The sequence below is a fragment of the Hippoglossus hippoglossus genome, chromosome 12 (assembly GCF_009819705.1).
Source record: "Hippoglossus hippoglossus isolate fHipHip1 chromosome 12, fHipHip1.pri, whole genome shotgun sequence".
In the NCBI taxonomy this organism is placed as follows: domain Eukaryota; kingdom Metazoa; phylum Chordata; class Actinopteri; order Pleuronectiformes; family Pleuronectidae; genus Hippoglossus; species Hippoglossus hippoglossus.
In genome coordinates, this window is record NC_047162.1 from 8,138,735 (window position 1) to 8,155,327 (window position 16,593).

Genomic DNA, 16,593 nt, shown 5'->3' on the forward strand with positions numbered 1-16,593 from the left:
AATGTAGCTTCTGTGGCGATGGCTAAGTTAGTGTTTCTTTCATAAGCCGTCTCCACTTCCTATCACTATCCAGAAATGAAGGGGAAAACATCCAGAATACGAACACTGAGGTTGTGCAGCAGTGATCACGGTGTGGAGCTGCGCAATCAGGGCCTCAACGATACACTCGACCGATCATCCTCAGCAGCCAGCCACCAGGTGGCGATCAAGACATTTTGGTTTTACTTTGACATTAAGTCTATGGTTTGAATAATCACAGCGCCGTTGTTGAGTGTGTGTCGCCCTTTACTTTGACTTTGAACACACTTTTTTTTTTTAAATACACCCTGCACATAATTTATGTTCTTTAATTGTCAGAAGAATTCCTGATCCACTGGTCCTCAGTCATTTAATCATTCAAATCTTTGGCAGCACCAACTGGGCTGTATTAAATTACTAATGGAGACCCCCCACAGTGATGTCACTCACTGGTTTATGCAAAGCCATGTTGAAGGCTCGAGTTTGGCATTTTGTCCAGATGGAACGAAGTTTTTAAAAACCAGAAGGAACCATCTTCGGAGCCTGACTGGGAGCTTGAGGACACTGGATGGAACAAGCTGTCAATCACACAGTATCCATGCCCCAACGCATACCAAGCTTCATCCTCTATTTGACTCTTAAAGGGACCATAATTCGCGATATTAACATTGTGCTGTATTGAAGAAGATGTGAAACTAGACACGATAAACAAACTCTATAAGAAAATGTTTACTGATGTTATGTATCAAGTGAAAAGTAGAGTCATTTTCTTATGGAATAGACTTATAGAAACTCATCCGTCCCCCCCTGCTGCTCACTCGAGAGAATACAGGTTTCAAGCACTTCCACATTGGTTTCACTTTCCAAACCCAGAGTCTACATCCATTTTTACACATGGCACTGACTGATTCAATTACAAGTATTAACATCAATGAAATGTTGTAACCGTTCATCCAGGTGACTTCAAACTTGGTGGATTTGTAAATGAAGACATCAGGAAATGTCGTATAGGTTTTGTGGATGAGGAGTTTTCTAGAGAAATCTAGGGAACAAGAGCTACACAGACACATGGAGATTTCTGGAATTATTAGACGGATTAGTATTTCATACTTTAATTATTATTTGAGAGGCAGTGCGAGCAGAGAAAGCTGATCTTAACATTTCTGCCAGAGCAGCTCAAGACTCTTAGACTTGGACTTCACTTGTATAAATGTCTAAAGTTTTTGATGATTGACTTAAATCACAGCCAAGCTAAAAAAAGATAACCCTTAGGTCACCTGTTGGTTTTACTTTATCTTTTCTTTTTATTTCCTTCTTTAATCATACTCTATTACTCGTCTTCATCCTCTGTTCTTGTAGTGGCATTCAATTTAAACTGTGCCGAACTGTGTTATCTTATTTCCCAGTGTAAAATTACAACGTAGAAAAACTCATTACCTGCACTTCACTTGTTAATGTATATTAATCCCTGTGTAGAATGAAAGGTGACTTAAAATTAATATTTTAAAAACGTATTTCATTTAATCCTCCCTTTGTCTTTATACATAAAGCAGAACCATTTGTGTTTGTAGTTGAGGCGAATGAAGAGAATAAAAGACTGTGGGAGCTTTGTTGGGTGTGTCTCTTGCTCTCTTTGATCACTCTGTGTTGATGCTGCTAAATTCATGATTAAGATGCTCTTATTTACATATTCATGTCCTGTTTGTGTGAAACTTGATTTGCAGCTACTAAAGACGACCTGTTATGCAGTAGGTTGACTCACTGTCAACCTACTGCGCTGCGGATAAAATTATTTATTCTGTTGTCACAACATCAGCAGAAAGAGGCAAACATAAACAGAGGGAAAGGACAGAAGCTGAGCTGTGACCTGGGCTCATAGACTGTACATGAAGATAGACGACCTGACGGATCCCTAAAAGTGAAACCAAAGTGATCTGGATGCTGGCTGCAGTACAGGTCATAAATAATGGCTCCATGTCAACAGATGGGACGTGGACCAAACTAAAAAGTCAAAGTACCCTTCAAAAAAGTTTTCTCTGTACAGTGGGAGGAAGTAGAGACATGACGTCCATCTTTATTTACAGTCTATGGCCGGGCTGGAATAAAAACAAGTGAACATAGAGAAAGTTTTAAGTTTAAAGGCTCTGCAGGGTTCATAAAGATTTAATAAGATCTTGTTAAAAGTATATCAAATGCGGCTTATTACCTGGTTCATGATCATATCGACCACTGTATGAAAGAATGATGGAAAACCAGTAAAGATATGGGCAAAAATTATGATTTATTTATTTTTTTAGTACTTTACTCAGAAGACGGCAGTTGCACTAAAGGATAGAAAAGGCAGCAGTGAAAAAGGTATGAAGTATTTATGAACATAGCATAGTATGAACAACTGACTCCTTCAAATCAATTATTTGTATAAGTTACAAGATTATTCAGGTCTGGGTTTGACTTGTTCTTGTTCCTCTACAGCTTTGCCTTAGCAGCATTACACTCGACAACGCCAGCTGCGAACATCTGCTTTATCTCTGCTGATGTAAAGCCGTACTGCTCCAAGACCTCGACCGTGTGTTCCCCGATCACAGGGTCGGAGGTGAGGCAAGGCACCGCCGGAGTCCGAGAGAGCACGGGGGCTGGGCGGGGGCTTTCCTCCCCGTCGGAGTCCTTCATGAAAGAGGCTCTTTCCTGGTTATGTGGGTGTGAGCTCACCTGGTCGAAAGACAACACAGGTGTCACACAGGCGTCCGTCCCATCAAAAATCCTGGACCAGTCCGCCTGGGTCTTTGAGGCAAAACGCTCTGTGAATATCTGTCGCAGCTCTGGCCAATCGCTGAAGCTCATCTGAGCGGGCAACTCTGCAGGGTCCAACTCTAAACCTGTGAAAAAGAAATGGAAAACCACGAATCAATAGCAATAAAGGATGTAAAATGAAAAAATGTCTAAGGTCTCAGAGAAGTGGGCACCAGCTGTTCCATCCTGATAGCCTGTCAAATTTCGAGTTCACAAGGTCTTTCAGTTTGAATTTTATTTTTTTCATTTGCGTCAGCGATGTCAAGTTATTCAAAATTCTTCACACAAAGAGCAAAGTATTCACTTAACATTTTTTAGACTGTATATTTGCTACATTCTGATCTAGGAATGTCGGTGGGAAGGAACATCATGTAGGAGAGAACGTGAAAACGTACAGAGGACAGGACCAAGAGAGTATATCTGTATCTATCTTACAGATGTACAGTTTGAGTATTTATACATTCGTTTTGTATTACATTACTGAAATTACTTTAGAAAAACCTTTTGCTGCAATTAATTTCAGTAACGTAGGCTGTTAAAGTAAGAGCTGCCGTTCATTTTGTTGTACTGAGAAACTGAAAAGGTAAAAGATTGGAGATATATATTGTCGCGTTATTTTTCGGTCAGTGTATTCGGACAGAGTTTTCTTTTCTTGTCGGGAAGGAAACCTCAGTGTGCAAAGATGTGCAGTATTTAATTTATGTTTGTATTTTGGATGTGACATTATCTGTTGTAATGAGCAGTGTGTTCGTCAGTGTTTTGAAAAAGTGAACTCATTAAAGAGGAATTAGGTTAAAAAAAACTGCACAAGCTTCCTATGAGGGAATCACAGCAAGACTCCGGAACATGAAATGATTTGTTTGGGCTGAAGAGAGCCAGCAGTGTGAAACCCCTTCTGCAGGTGAAGACTAATATAGCCTTTGCTGCCCCAAGCGTATAGAGGTTGAGGGGCACAAGAACCTGAGATACCTGCCGAGGATGCCGAGCGGTTCCCAACAATGCAAACGCTGTAACCATCCTACCACCATCGAGAGGAGAGACTTGCAACATCCCATTCTAAGTAGCTCTGTAGCAAAGCATTGCTGCTCAATATACATGTTTATCACTGTTAACATTTACCATAACTTTGTGTATTCACGTCGCTCCTCGCCTAATGGGCACAATTTCCAGTTAAGTCTTTCACTGAAATATTATTGACATCCTGCAGGTGTCTTCCCTGTTTTTAGAGCTTAACAGTGAGGGATCACAGCATGAGACTGGAAACAGTGTAATATGATCAAACCTCTGCCAAAGATAGGGAGAGGTCGAAGTAGACCTGAATATCTACAGATAACGTACAGCAGCATATTTTTAGCTACTTCATTGATTTTGTTGCTATTGACACTTACTCAGGTCGTCCTTCAATCCCCTGGTAGTAGAATGAAGAGAAATAACTGTGTTATCCAATTTATTGAATGTCATTTTTCCAAAAGGGCCCAAAAGTTCAGACACCTGTGATAGAACAGAAGCTATAACCAGAAGTCACACAGAGGACTTGGATCAGTGCTGGAAGAATCTGCCACAATGTGATAGTTACTGTGGACGAGGTGTTTTGCGATAGGATCAACAGCACGCAAGAACCAGCACACGTCCACATCGTTAGGGTGAACAACACCTTCTCCCGAGCCAAACTGCCAGAGAGCGGAGCCTTCATGCCGTATGCACATCACAGTATCGTATTGCTGCTGCTTATGGCATAAATGTCACGTTTCGAACAGTGACCGGTTGCCTAGGAACTGCTTTTTGTTTCAGACGTCAAACTTTAACGATTCTTTCGCGGCCAGGCGATGGGGGTTGAAGCATGCGTTTCTTCTCATGCTGTGCCCCCGCTGTGCCCTCGTCGTTTCCCCTGGGGTTTTCTTATTGTCACTGACATGGCACAGCACAGTGTAATACAAGCCACCTCTGTAATAGGTCCAGTTCAGACCTGGCATTTACATCCGTCCTGACAGATCTGATCACAAATGGGCAGCTCTGAGTATGTCAGCTCACACCTGGTATTAGAATGTGTCTCCACATGTGACAGCTTACCTCCCTGCTCTATATGCAAATAACCATGTGCACCTTTTCTGTTCACAAAGAGCAAATTATGTTGTTTTTAACCAGTAATTGCTATGACAGATGTGTTCTTTGTCAACATGTGTGTGTCTGTGTGAAAGGCGAGGAAAGAGCGAGGGAGACAGCTAAGTGATGAGCGGCCACAGATAGAACATTTTACCCTTTTTGATGACGCAAATCAAAATCAATATGTGGCGGTCAGTGTTAATATTGTGGTTGTGGCCACAAATAAATCAATGTATGTGAAACACTGAGAAGAGTAAAAATACTTTGGGTTCACTGAGACTGTAGCAGGACAGAGGACGTCAGCTGAGTAGGTGGTCCGACAATTGTGGACCAGGACACATTTCAAATCAATCCTTAACCCTTGAGTACGGCGAGGAAAAAATACCAAAACAAACCTGCAGAGAGAGCCCCATGTGAAGGATCCCTCTCCCAGGACAGACAGCAGTGGAATAGAGGCCGTATTTAACAGAGCACTTCAACAAAATAACAATATTTACAATGATAATGAGAAAAGACTGCGTCTAACAGCATGTGCGTCAGGAACAGGATCACACAAGTATATTTCAGAACTTCACTCTATACTTGTATAATACACACCTTGAAGTAGCTGTCTGTAGAACTGTGGTTCTATGGCACCCACGGCCATGAATTTTCCATCTGACGTCAGGTACGTATCGTAGAACGGCGCTCCACTGTCCAACATGTTCTCCCCTCTAGAACGGTCCCACATACCAATACGACGAGATTTCCATACAAATGAACCCACATAGGCAGCTCCTTCCACCTGTGTGCAGAGAGAGAGAGGAGAAGGAGAGAACAAGGTCAGTGCAGATTTAGATTATATTAAATTATATCATAATATATTAAATTATACTTTCTATGCAGGATTACTGAAGTTATATGTAGATTATAAAGGACAGTTAAGTGAATATAAAGCGCCCTGTTTTACGCTAAAAAGAAGAGCTGTTCATTTTGTTATTTATGTATTACCTCCAACAGTCAGCTTAAATTCAATCAAGCTGCACCACGTTGCACAAACTCATAGATATCAGAGGACCATAATTATGCCTATAATGATTTTTTTTTCATCAAGATCCATTAATTATCCGCCGGGAAATCAGTGAAAATGTCAAAAAACAACAACGCAGATAAAACCCTAATCTCCTTGGTGGAGGTGATTATACCATCCTATATGACATAATACAAAAAACTTAAGCTTATATAGATTCAAAAATATTTTGGGGTCATATGGTAGGAATGACATAAGAAGGTCAGAAAATGATGTCATATCATAATGCATCCATTTTGGAAACAATACGATTAGAGACACAATCTACAGCTTATTCAGATGAACCTGTCAATTGTCCTTATATGGTCAAAATTGGTTGGTTTGGTGGTTTATCGCCAGGATGACACAAAAACTGCTAAACAGGTTACCACAAAATTTTGTGGAGTAATGGGACACGAGCCAAGAACGAACCATTACTCTTTTTTCTCACTTTCTTTTACATTGCAAGATTTGCAGGGCATTTTTCAGCATTTTCACCAATTTCTCAGAGAATAATTCATGGCTGTTGATGGAAAAAAGAATCTGACACATATAGGCGACTGAATAGATAAGGGTGTGAAAAGTGCTGCAGCTTGATTGAATCTAAGGTCACTGTTGGGCCTTGGCAGAATTATATGCACTCTATTCATTAATTGCTTCATTCATACATACATACATACATACATACATACATACATGCATACGAGTAAATTCAATAAAAATGCAAACAACCTCCCGTGTTCTATAACATACGCACAGTTTTTCTTTTTCACAGTGTAGCAGAACTTGATATGCTTGAGTGGATACCAGCAGCAGATCAATCAAGCAAAAGATGTGTGAGTAGAAAATATACACAGACGGTGAAATGTCACGCTGCTGCAATAACAATAAGCTGTGGCACCGGTTCAATACTTAAGAAAGCTTGTGAAAACAATGCATTTCAGGAACTATTCATTCTCCTGACATCGACTGCGTTCTCCACCCGCCGCCTTTACTCGTCAATGTCTTTGAGTCTTCATAAGTTCACAAACTGTTTCTGCTGCAGCTGCTAAACAAATGAAAACACCTTGATCAGACCAAGGTTAATCAAGTGCAAATTCAAATGATGCTCTTGCTTTGTTTTCCCCGGTGGGACAGTGAAAAAAGAACAAAAAGAACTGTCCCTGAAAGAGCCAAGATGTCGTTCTATACACCACATGAGTGAGGCTGCAGGACTATTTTCAATTGTGCTGCTGCTGAATGCAGCCAATTCAAACCTTCTAGCCTGTGAAGTGCGTGCGACTTCACAAAGAACTGCAGACCGATCAACAAAAGGTGGGGGGGGTTTACAAATTGGAAGAGGTAGCACACACTGGACTTTATAATGGCTCAATTACTTTGTACTTGGATTGCTGCTCCGTGACTCATCAGGGACAAAGCACGGAGGAACAAACAGCTCTGACACTGGTCAGCACTTAAAAAACTATACTCAAGACTGATGCTTGAAACTTTTTTATTTTCAGTGAATAACAAGCAAGCCTCCTACTTGGACAGAAAAAAGGCAATAACCGAGTAGCTTACCTTTGCTCTTAATTATCAGAATGTGGCTTATAGCAATTAACATGGTCAAAGGTACATCCAATATTCTCTCTCTTTTCAATCTAAAAAAAAGTATTCCACCAACTTCTTAGTGAAATATCTGGTTCTTTAGCTGCTAAATGCTCCACAGTAACTGTGCCTATCTGCTGGTTGGTAATGGGAAGGTGTACAGTGACTTTTTAGAGCTGTTTCTTTATTTTTGCTGAAATCCCCTACACACTAGCCACTTTGCATATAAATGGCCTAAAAGGTGTGAGTTTAGGTTTAGGTTTAGATATGAGTGGCAGTCTTGTTTTAAACTTGTAAACTTGTTCAGTGTGTAAACAACCTTGTGTTCTGCCAATGCAGTGCATGCTGGGATTGTTTCCAGCTCTCTCAACCCTCTACAGGAGGAAGGATTGCTGAGTGGACTGTGTTAATATAATTAATAACGTGCTTTCTTTAAGGGCTCAGGTGGTGCTGTCACAACTTTGGAGCACCTCATGTTAAAAACGTGTGCTCAGCCCTGAAGCGTCACGTTTGATAGTTTTGAGACAGATGGTGCAGTAACTACGATTGCATCTGACTATGAAAGTGAAATGTTGACCGACAACATATCGGTTTTCCACCAAAGTAACTGGTGTTGCAGTATAATGTCTATTTGTAGCAACTCCATTGTTTTTATGCCTTTTTATAGTTGTGTTAAGGGACTCACAACACTTGGTTAAGGTTTGGGAAAGAGGTTTAAGCTATTATGAGGTTTAATAGAGAAAAACTTCACAGTGACTTCAGATGCAACATGTTTATCTATTTATTTATCTATTTTACATCATTTAACGGAAACCATGATCTTTCCCTACAGGACCCCGTTCTCTTTAATGACACTCCTGCACTCTATACACGCGCCATCTAGCCCAAAGACTTCCTGGTGACTCTGCTGAGGTTCATTCAAAAAACTGTAATCAGTTTTGTTTTCCTCCAAAACATATTTTCTATAGAAATGTAATTTTGAAGCGACAGTGAATATATGTGAACATATCATCCTGGACTGTGATGTTATGATGTCAATTTCAAATTTTCTGAGTTTTACAAACCCAGCCCTCATTATCTCATAAATTAATTAAAAACAATGTGTTAAAGATGATGTTTGAATTCATTTTCTGAAAATATGTGCGCTCTTGATGAACTAATTGTTGTTTGCATATAGTAAACTCTCACTCTCACTGGGCTGAGGTTTGTTGTAAAGTCATTTTACCAGGAGGTGAGGGAATACTGGTGATAATAAATAATAAATAACCTAGAATGGTCCTCAGTGGAGCGTGTACCTCCTCCAAAGAACATTCCAATTAAATTCAAGCAAGCTGCAGTAAAATGAACACTCAAAGATATTAGTTCTCTAAATATGCCTGATTTTTTCCCATCAAGATCGATGGATGAATCCCTGGGAAATTGGTGAACATGTCAGCTGACAAAGAAACAGGGGTGAAAACATAACCTCTTTGGCGGAGGAAATAAACAGTATCTTAATTTACTTTTATGTCTGACAATGTCTGCAAAAAGTGAACATTATAAATTCTATAAAGGTTCAAATTCAAGGCAACGCTGTTGTATTGAAATGCAACAGTTTGTACATGATTAAGTGGCTAAAAAGTGACTCCAGGAACAGAGATCTGAAGCCACATGCTGTATTTACATTGTCGACTGTTTCACTCAGACCCCGTGGGAGAGTCTAATGAGTCAGATAAAAGACCTGATGCAGATGTAGATGGTCAAATGCATAAAATTGTATCTGGGCACCTACGCAGACGGGCAGCATCAATCGACACTCCCTAATTTATCTCTGGTAGACTTTAACACGCGGTTTATGCCTTGCCACCTATTTCAGATCATGCTGTGAAAATCTAAATCATTATACAAATGACAAGAACTGGCTCAGATCTGAGGGAACAAGGTGAAGAGTCAAAAGGCTCCAGAGACAACAAACTTGGAGATCTAGCGTTTATCTGATCATTAGAGGCAACACTGCCCACGCTCAATTATGAATCTTTACATTTAACAAAGTAATGAAGGCTTTACAAATTAAAAGTAAGAAGTAAAGAAACAAAAAATAGATAATAAGTTGTCGGTACAGTGTGTTCTACCTATAATTTAAAGGGGGGGGGGGGCAGTAAAACAGAAACTGAATTCTGCATAAATACTGTATTCAAAACAAAACAAATGTTCACATGCGTTTTATACAATTATATAAAGTACATCCACGTGTACATTTTAAAAATGTATTTTGTATACTGCTATATATAAACTAGAGTGGTTTCCGTCCCTCCAGGTGTTCCAGGACATAATGTATTCACGATGTGATGTCACTGTGACCTTTGACCACCCAAATCTAACCAGATAATCCTAGTGTTTCCCATTAATCATCTAGACTGTGGTGTATGATGTTTTTACCGTCCATGCAGACAGTCAAACCTCGTAGTTTCAGCACAAAACATAATGCCCCTGGCCACACGGCTGTCGCTGGTGCAGAGGCAGACAAAAAGGAATAATTGAGAGTTTTTCCGACGAGTAACTTCCCAGCTTCTTTTCAGCCAGTGGAGGTCAGACAGCAGAATTCACGCACATTTCAAATAACTTCCCCAAGGGCTGTTTAAATCATCCAACTAAAATTGAATCAGAGTCTCAAAGTCTGCGGCAGTGTAGTGCACCATCACCTCAAAAGATACTACACTGCAATAGAGAACAAACATTGTTTGGGTAATTACATTTCTGAATTGTAAAATCTTGCCATAAAGTTATTTGTGTTGTTTGATGAATCTTCCACCTGGTTTACACGTAATCCTCTCACTGGTACCTGTAGCAGTACAGCCTCATTAATGCAGCACCTTGCATACAGTCTGTTTGCAAAAGGGCTGCTGTCAGTTTGAATGTGGCCTGACCCCAGCCCACAGCGGCGCTCCCATCTGCTTTTTATGCAAAGCGTCTCCACTGTAATTTTCTTCAGGTTGTTTTTTGTTGACACTATTAGAAAAAATACTGTTGCATATTTAGGAAAGTTAAAAGAAGACAACATTTCTATCCGTGTTTCGATCAAAACAACACGTTCTGTGGAGATGTTGGTGACTCAGTGCCACAGCACACGTTTACTACAATCTGACAATATGTTTACCATGCTTGCATCGATGATCTGTCCCTTCCCAGACTTTGTCCTCTCCAGCAGCGCCAGGACTATCCCCAGGGCACAGGTCAGACCGCCGCCTGCAAAGTCTGCTAACAGATTCAGTGGAGCGTAGGGCTTCTCCCCGCTGCGACCCAGCAGGGATAAAAGGCCTGTTGGGGAAATGATAAGAGAAGAGCTTAACACAAAATGGAATGACAGCCTTGCAGGTGGAGGAAGTAATTGAATTGTGGCCAGACCAATAAAAAGGAGAATCAGTTAGTCTTAGTGCCTGATTGAAACAGGGAGAGGGGCAAATAAAAACTGGAAAAAACAAAAACAAGGCAAGGTTATCAGCTCCTGAGAACAGGAATGTTTTTATTGTGTACAAGGCAGCGCAGCTCTAACAGGACACAAGTGTAAATAGCACCGTCTAAGATTTGATATTTATCAACCACATAAGTAAAGTGCCGTCTACTTAACTTGAACTTTCTCTACTTTCTTCTACTCTGGGAGTGAAAGAGGTAAATTAACTGTGGCAGGTGTCTCCAAAAATCTTGCGGCCCCTCTACTTTAAACCTCTTTTACACTAAAATGAGCAGCTATGCATGGGAAACAAAGCGAATAACTCGTTTTCAGTTGTCAGGGGAGAGAAGTTTGCCTTTCGGATTATTTCCCCCAGTGAGTCATGTTCAATGTGACGAATGCACCACATTCCTTCAAAAGAACTCATTCCGCATTCCCATATGTTTATTTATAGTTATTGACTACAGGGATACCCGCTCTGAATATTACCATTGTTGTATCCAATAACTGATCTTAAAATGTCACAAGCTTGTTTTCAATGTATAAGCAGAATGAAGGTAATTTTTTAAGCAAATCTTCATATTGGGGTTGCCTGGTGAATCAACAACTACGGGAAACATTTATAATGGGGCAAACAGAAAGGCACTTTATCGGTATATATAAGGAAAGTATAAAAATGGAAAACGAACCCTCATTAAAACCTGCAGTTTTGTCGTCGTGAGGGATTGTGTCGGAAAAACACAGCTTCAACGTGTCATGCATTTAATGAAAATTTCACTCATTTTTTAGCTTTAAGTTAAATACAAATGTTAAGTGGTAAACCCAAAACGACTCATGACGTGATTCAAACGAGTTTAACTACATTAAGTAGATTTGAATTTGACAATATCAGCCTGTGTGAACTTTCCAAAAGTCAGGTTGTTTCCAAAAAGTCAGGGTTAATGCAGAAGTGATGAGACAGGTACATGGGGAAATCGAACCATGTGAAAGAAAAGGTTGAAATCCTGCAGAAAGTCAGTAGAGAGTTCATTACAGAAACTCAGTGTTGACATTTGAGCAGGAATTCAGTCTTTTCTTTCACACGTTTCCAAGGGTCATTAAAAACAAAGATCACACAGTGACAGTGAGTCGCACACTGTTTGTATCTGTATGAATACCTGATGCTGTTCCGTGAATCTGCAATCTAATGTGATATCTGTGAGTATTGAGTCTCCACACGTGTTTCATTATTACCTGACATGGCGAGGTAGTTGATGTCATGCCCAGCTGCAGTGGCATAGGAGCCACTCTGTCCATATCCTGTCAGCCGAGCGTAGATCAGACGAGGGTTTTCCTTCAGCAGCTCCTGTGGCCCGAGGCCCAGCTTCTCCATCACACCTAGGCCGTTACAAGGAAGATGTCAAAATATAAACAAAATCTCTATGATAAAGATCTGCATCTGGGTATATGCTGGTTCTCGCTCAGTTTAAACCAGGTCGTCATAGCCTCGCTCTAGATCTTGGATTCATACGATTTACTTTCTTCTAAAGTCTGTGAGATGTGACAGAATATGCATCATCATTAAATATGACATTATCTTCTCCGGTGGATTCATTTGGAGGACTATTTGAGCATGAAATAAGCAACAATTAAAAATAACTATAAATCTATGTAGCAAGGTTTTTCTCTGCACTCCCCTATTCATTATCTGTGGAGGGGGCCAAGCCCCCAGGCTAGGAAAATATCAAGTAAAATATCATTTAAACTAAGCGACGTTCAGTCAGCAAGGCGATCTTCTATCTTTTGGTTCTTGCCATCTCTTGACTTGACCAGCTCATTTTCTCTTTTCATCTAATCACAACCTGACATCTTGAGCCAATCATCTGTCAGCTGTCATAGTTTCAAATGTTCTCTCTCCACTTTCTGTCATTCAGCTGTCAGCTCAGTACGGCAATCACTGAGAGCCCCCCCCCCCCCTCAACCCCTGCACCATGCCGAGACGTCCCCTTTCAACCATCCAATCAGAAGCCCTTCATGAGTCTCCTTGAAAAGCAATGCACATAATTCATAGGCCTGCTTCCAAGGTGTTCTACTTCCCTCTGGGGTCTTAGTCTATTCCTCTGTTCACAATCCATTTGATTTCAATCTAATTAACTCATTATTATTTGTTCCTCTACGAGTCTCTCCGGATTTAACTTGTAGATAGTAATTAAAGCTAATTTCACCTCGAGCAGCTACAAAATGTTAAACATCAGTAATAACAAACAATGTGATGTATATGATCATACTTCTGTAGTTTGACCTATAAAAGGACTTTGCTTTAGGGTCACGTAAGCGCCAGGGGTCTGACCTTTACGATAGGGCTCCAGGACCACATCAGACTGGACGCAGAGCTTCCTCAGCAGGTCTACGCCCTTCGGGGTCTTCAGGTCAATGGCCACAGATAGCTTCCCCCTCGCCTGTGTGTCCAGCGCCATGGCGACCTTGGTCCGGTCCACGCGGATCACCTTGGCCCCGAAGTCGGCCAGGATCATGCCACAGAACGGTGCTGGAGCCAGGCCCGCCAGCTCGATTACTCTCACGCCAGCCAGCGCCATGGTGAACGGACTACAGGGTAGAATATTAGAAACACCTCTGAGTACAATGTAACACCATGCAACAGCACAGTTAGGAATTTCACAAGTAAATACTATTATTAATGGGAGGTTTTCACAGCAAATTTTTTTTTTTACAAATAGCTGAAATGAACAATTATCCCCATGACAGCAGCCCTCTATTCTGCCCTCAGCCTCGAGCTGCTCTGTGTATGTTACTTGATAATTGCCTCTGTGTGAGCTTGTTAGACCGAAACGCTCCTATTGTAGATATATTTGTACATTTTGAAAAAAGTTTCTTTCATTTTCCCTTGCACCATTTCCTCTTGGCCATTATATTTATAAAGTCAGGTGTAGTGAATGTCTTTTCATGTGTTTTTCCAGGCGACCCAGCGATTTTTGAAGCACTACACACTGTTGTCATCTGGCCTCGGTTCACCTGACACAACACGTGTGTAGCATCACCAACATATCACCAGTGTTACGTGAGTAATATAGACAGAATGATAACATGGGTATATAACATGTGCATTTACAAAGTAAGAATACTTGACACCAAGACCAGATATGAACAAATAAATATGTAATATGTAAAAACAGTGAAGGCTGAATACTTAAATACTAAAATATTGCCCAGTTGTGTGTGTTTTGATACAGCTTGTTGACTTGCACAGGGTTCATGCACTATTTATTCCAGCGCCCTCAAGCCTGAGGGAAAAGTTATTTCCAACTCTGGTGTTGTGAGTCCAGTGAGTCCTGTATCTGCATCTACCAGAGGGCAGGAGAGAGATCAGGATGTTGTGGGTGTGTTGTGTTCATTATGATCATCACGGGATTCCCCAGGCACCACTGGGTGTTAAGCTCCTGCAGGCTGGACAGTTCGGACCCAGTGATGTGCTCTGTGTGCTGCGCACCACCCTCCCCAGGGCCTTGGGAGCCCATGCAGAGTTCCCATAAAAAAGACTGAATCAACGAAAGTTAAACATTTGCTGATTCCAGCTCTTGAAATGAGAGGATTGCTGTGCTAATAGACATTTCTTTGTTAGTTAGTTAGTATTTAGTGAGAGTGTAGTTTATTTACAAGCTGAGGGTGGCGCCTGGGTACAGCCTGCAGGGACAGGACATGACGCACACATTCTCCTGCGGATAATATCTAATTCATTTTTGTTTACAGCACATCAACACTGGTGCAGGCCGTTATTACCAACAGCTCACGAATCGAATTGTCTTTCCACGCTGACATATTAGTCTGCATTTGTGTATGTCACCAACACGTCCACTCGCTAACTGTGTATTTTCCAAATTTGTTCCTGCTGTATTCTCACATGGGCTCACTCGCACATTGCCCTGAACTTTATCTTGGGAGCCTGGCAGGAAAGGTTCAGGAAAACGTCTGGAGCAAATGACTTGGACATTTTCATCCTCACATGAGATCGGACTTCAGTGCTTGCCAGATAGAAGACGCAGAAGAACTGTGGCAGGTTGGGGCAACCTACCACCTAAAGTACACTGACAATCTGAAGCGTGCAGAGGAGAAATGCTGCCGATTTGGTCACACCAAATATTGATTTACTGCACTACAAGCTAAAGTATTTCTTTTTTAAAGCACCCTCACTTTTCTCTTTGCAATGTGCACACTGCTGTAGAAAAAATAGCAAACACAGAGAAGTGAGATGTGATGGTTTTCTATCTATTCACCTACAGCTGCAGGGACTTTAAACCTGAGTAAAGTACAAGTTAGCTATCTCACTTTATTAAGTCCAAAGTGACAGACTTTAAGAAGTGCTACAGAGGTTTGTTTAGAACCCTGTTTGTTAAAATAGTCTTTAAAGTATTTTAAAAGACTAAAGCACTTAAATGCAAACTGCTCTCCTGCAGATGTTTCTAACAATAACAATGTAATATTGTTGTTTGAATTGCCAAAATAAATTTTGACAGGAAACCAATGTTGCATGTTAGAGCATTATTGTTATGGGCAAGGAAACAAGCCTTTTATAAACATATAGCAGTGAGTCAAAGTGAAGCCTCTGACCACAGTTCAGTCTGACCTGTGTTTATAAGTAGAGGACAAGACTCCTTTGCTGCAGGTGGACTGTTTGTTTGTTTATATGTTATTAGACTATGTAAACATATAGCAGGGAGTCAAAGTGAAGCCTCTGACCACAGTTCAGTCGTATCTCTGTTTGTAGAGGAGAGGACAAGACTCCTTTGCTGCAGGTTGACTGTTTGTTTATAAGTTATTAGACTATATAAACATATAGCAGGGAGTCAAAGTGAAGCCTCTGCCCACAGTTGAGTCTTACCTGTGTTTATAAATGGAGGACCGGACTCCTCTGCTGCAGGTTTACAGCACGTAGTGTTTCTGTGAGTCTGCTGAAGGTGGAGTGATCTGGATCTGACACAGTCCCGGCGGAGGAGCACAAGGTAGCGACACAACCACCACACACATACATCTGATGATGACACACGTTTCAAACAGCTACTATCGATCAATCCGCAGTTCGAGGCACTCACTTCCTCTACAAAACAAATGGTGGAGCCACAGACTCCCAGTGACTTCTGGTTTCATTCGGGCTCCTCCGTTCCCCCCAGTTGTCCTCAGCTCTCGTGCTTCTGGCTATAAACAGCTGGAGGTTGAACCGGAGACTCCGTGGTGTCGATACCCAGAGCTGACCCCGCCGAGCTGGCAGCTCTTCCGTCTGCGCCGGTGAGGAAAAAAAGCGCACCCTGTTCCTGCGCGACTGCCGTGACGTCAGCGCGATGGTGGAGAGGTTTCTGGGAAATTGAGTCTTTTATGATTTCACTTCACTCCAATTAAGAAAAGAAACATATTTGACTATAACTACATCTATTATGGCGGTTTGAGAAAAACAGCACATTTAATGACCTTAATAACGATTTCGATACATAATTGATGTAATGAAATAAAATGTAAATATTAGATCAAATTAGTCTGGATTTATTGAATATATCATCGACAAGATTGTATTAGATTTGATTAACTTCCAAGAGCTCAAACCACACAGAACATATCTTGAAAATGA

General features: G+C 41.0%; 1 protein-coding gene across 2 annotated transcripts; it reads right to left on the reverse strand.

Annotated features, from left to right (window-relative positions):
• Positions 1-2,279: 2,279 nt before the first annotated feature.
• On the reverse strand, positions 2,280-16,299 carry amacr (alpha-methylacyl-CoA racemase). Of its 2 annotated transcripts, none has more exons than XM_034602641.1 (6): positions 15,853-16,299; positions 13,306-13,562; positions 12,210-12,353; positions 10,683-10,843; positions 5,509-5,695; positions 2,280-2,894 (listed from the first exon to the last, which is right to left on the reverse strand). In XM_034602641.1, exons 2-6 carry the CDS (start codon positions 13,550-13,552, stop codon positions 2,485-2,487), a joined length of 1,149 nt encoding a protein of 382 aa, XP_034458532.1. In that variant the 5' UTR covers positions 13,553-13,562; positions 15,853-16,299; the 3' UTR covers positions 2,280-2,484. The 2 variants fall into 2 exon arrangements, with proteins under 2 accessions (XP_034458532.1, XP_034458533.1); XM_034602642.1 differs by lacking the exon at positions 15,853-16,299 and adding an exon at positions 15,598-15,616.
• Positions 16,300-16,593: the final 294 nt, after the last annotated feature.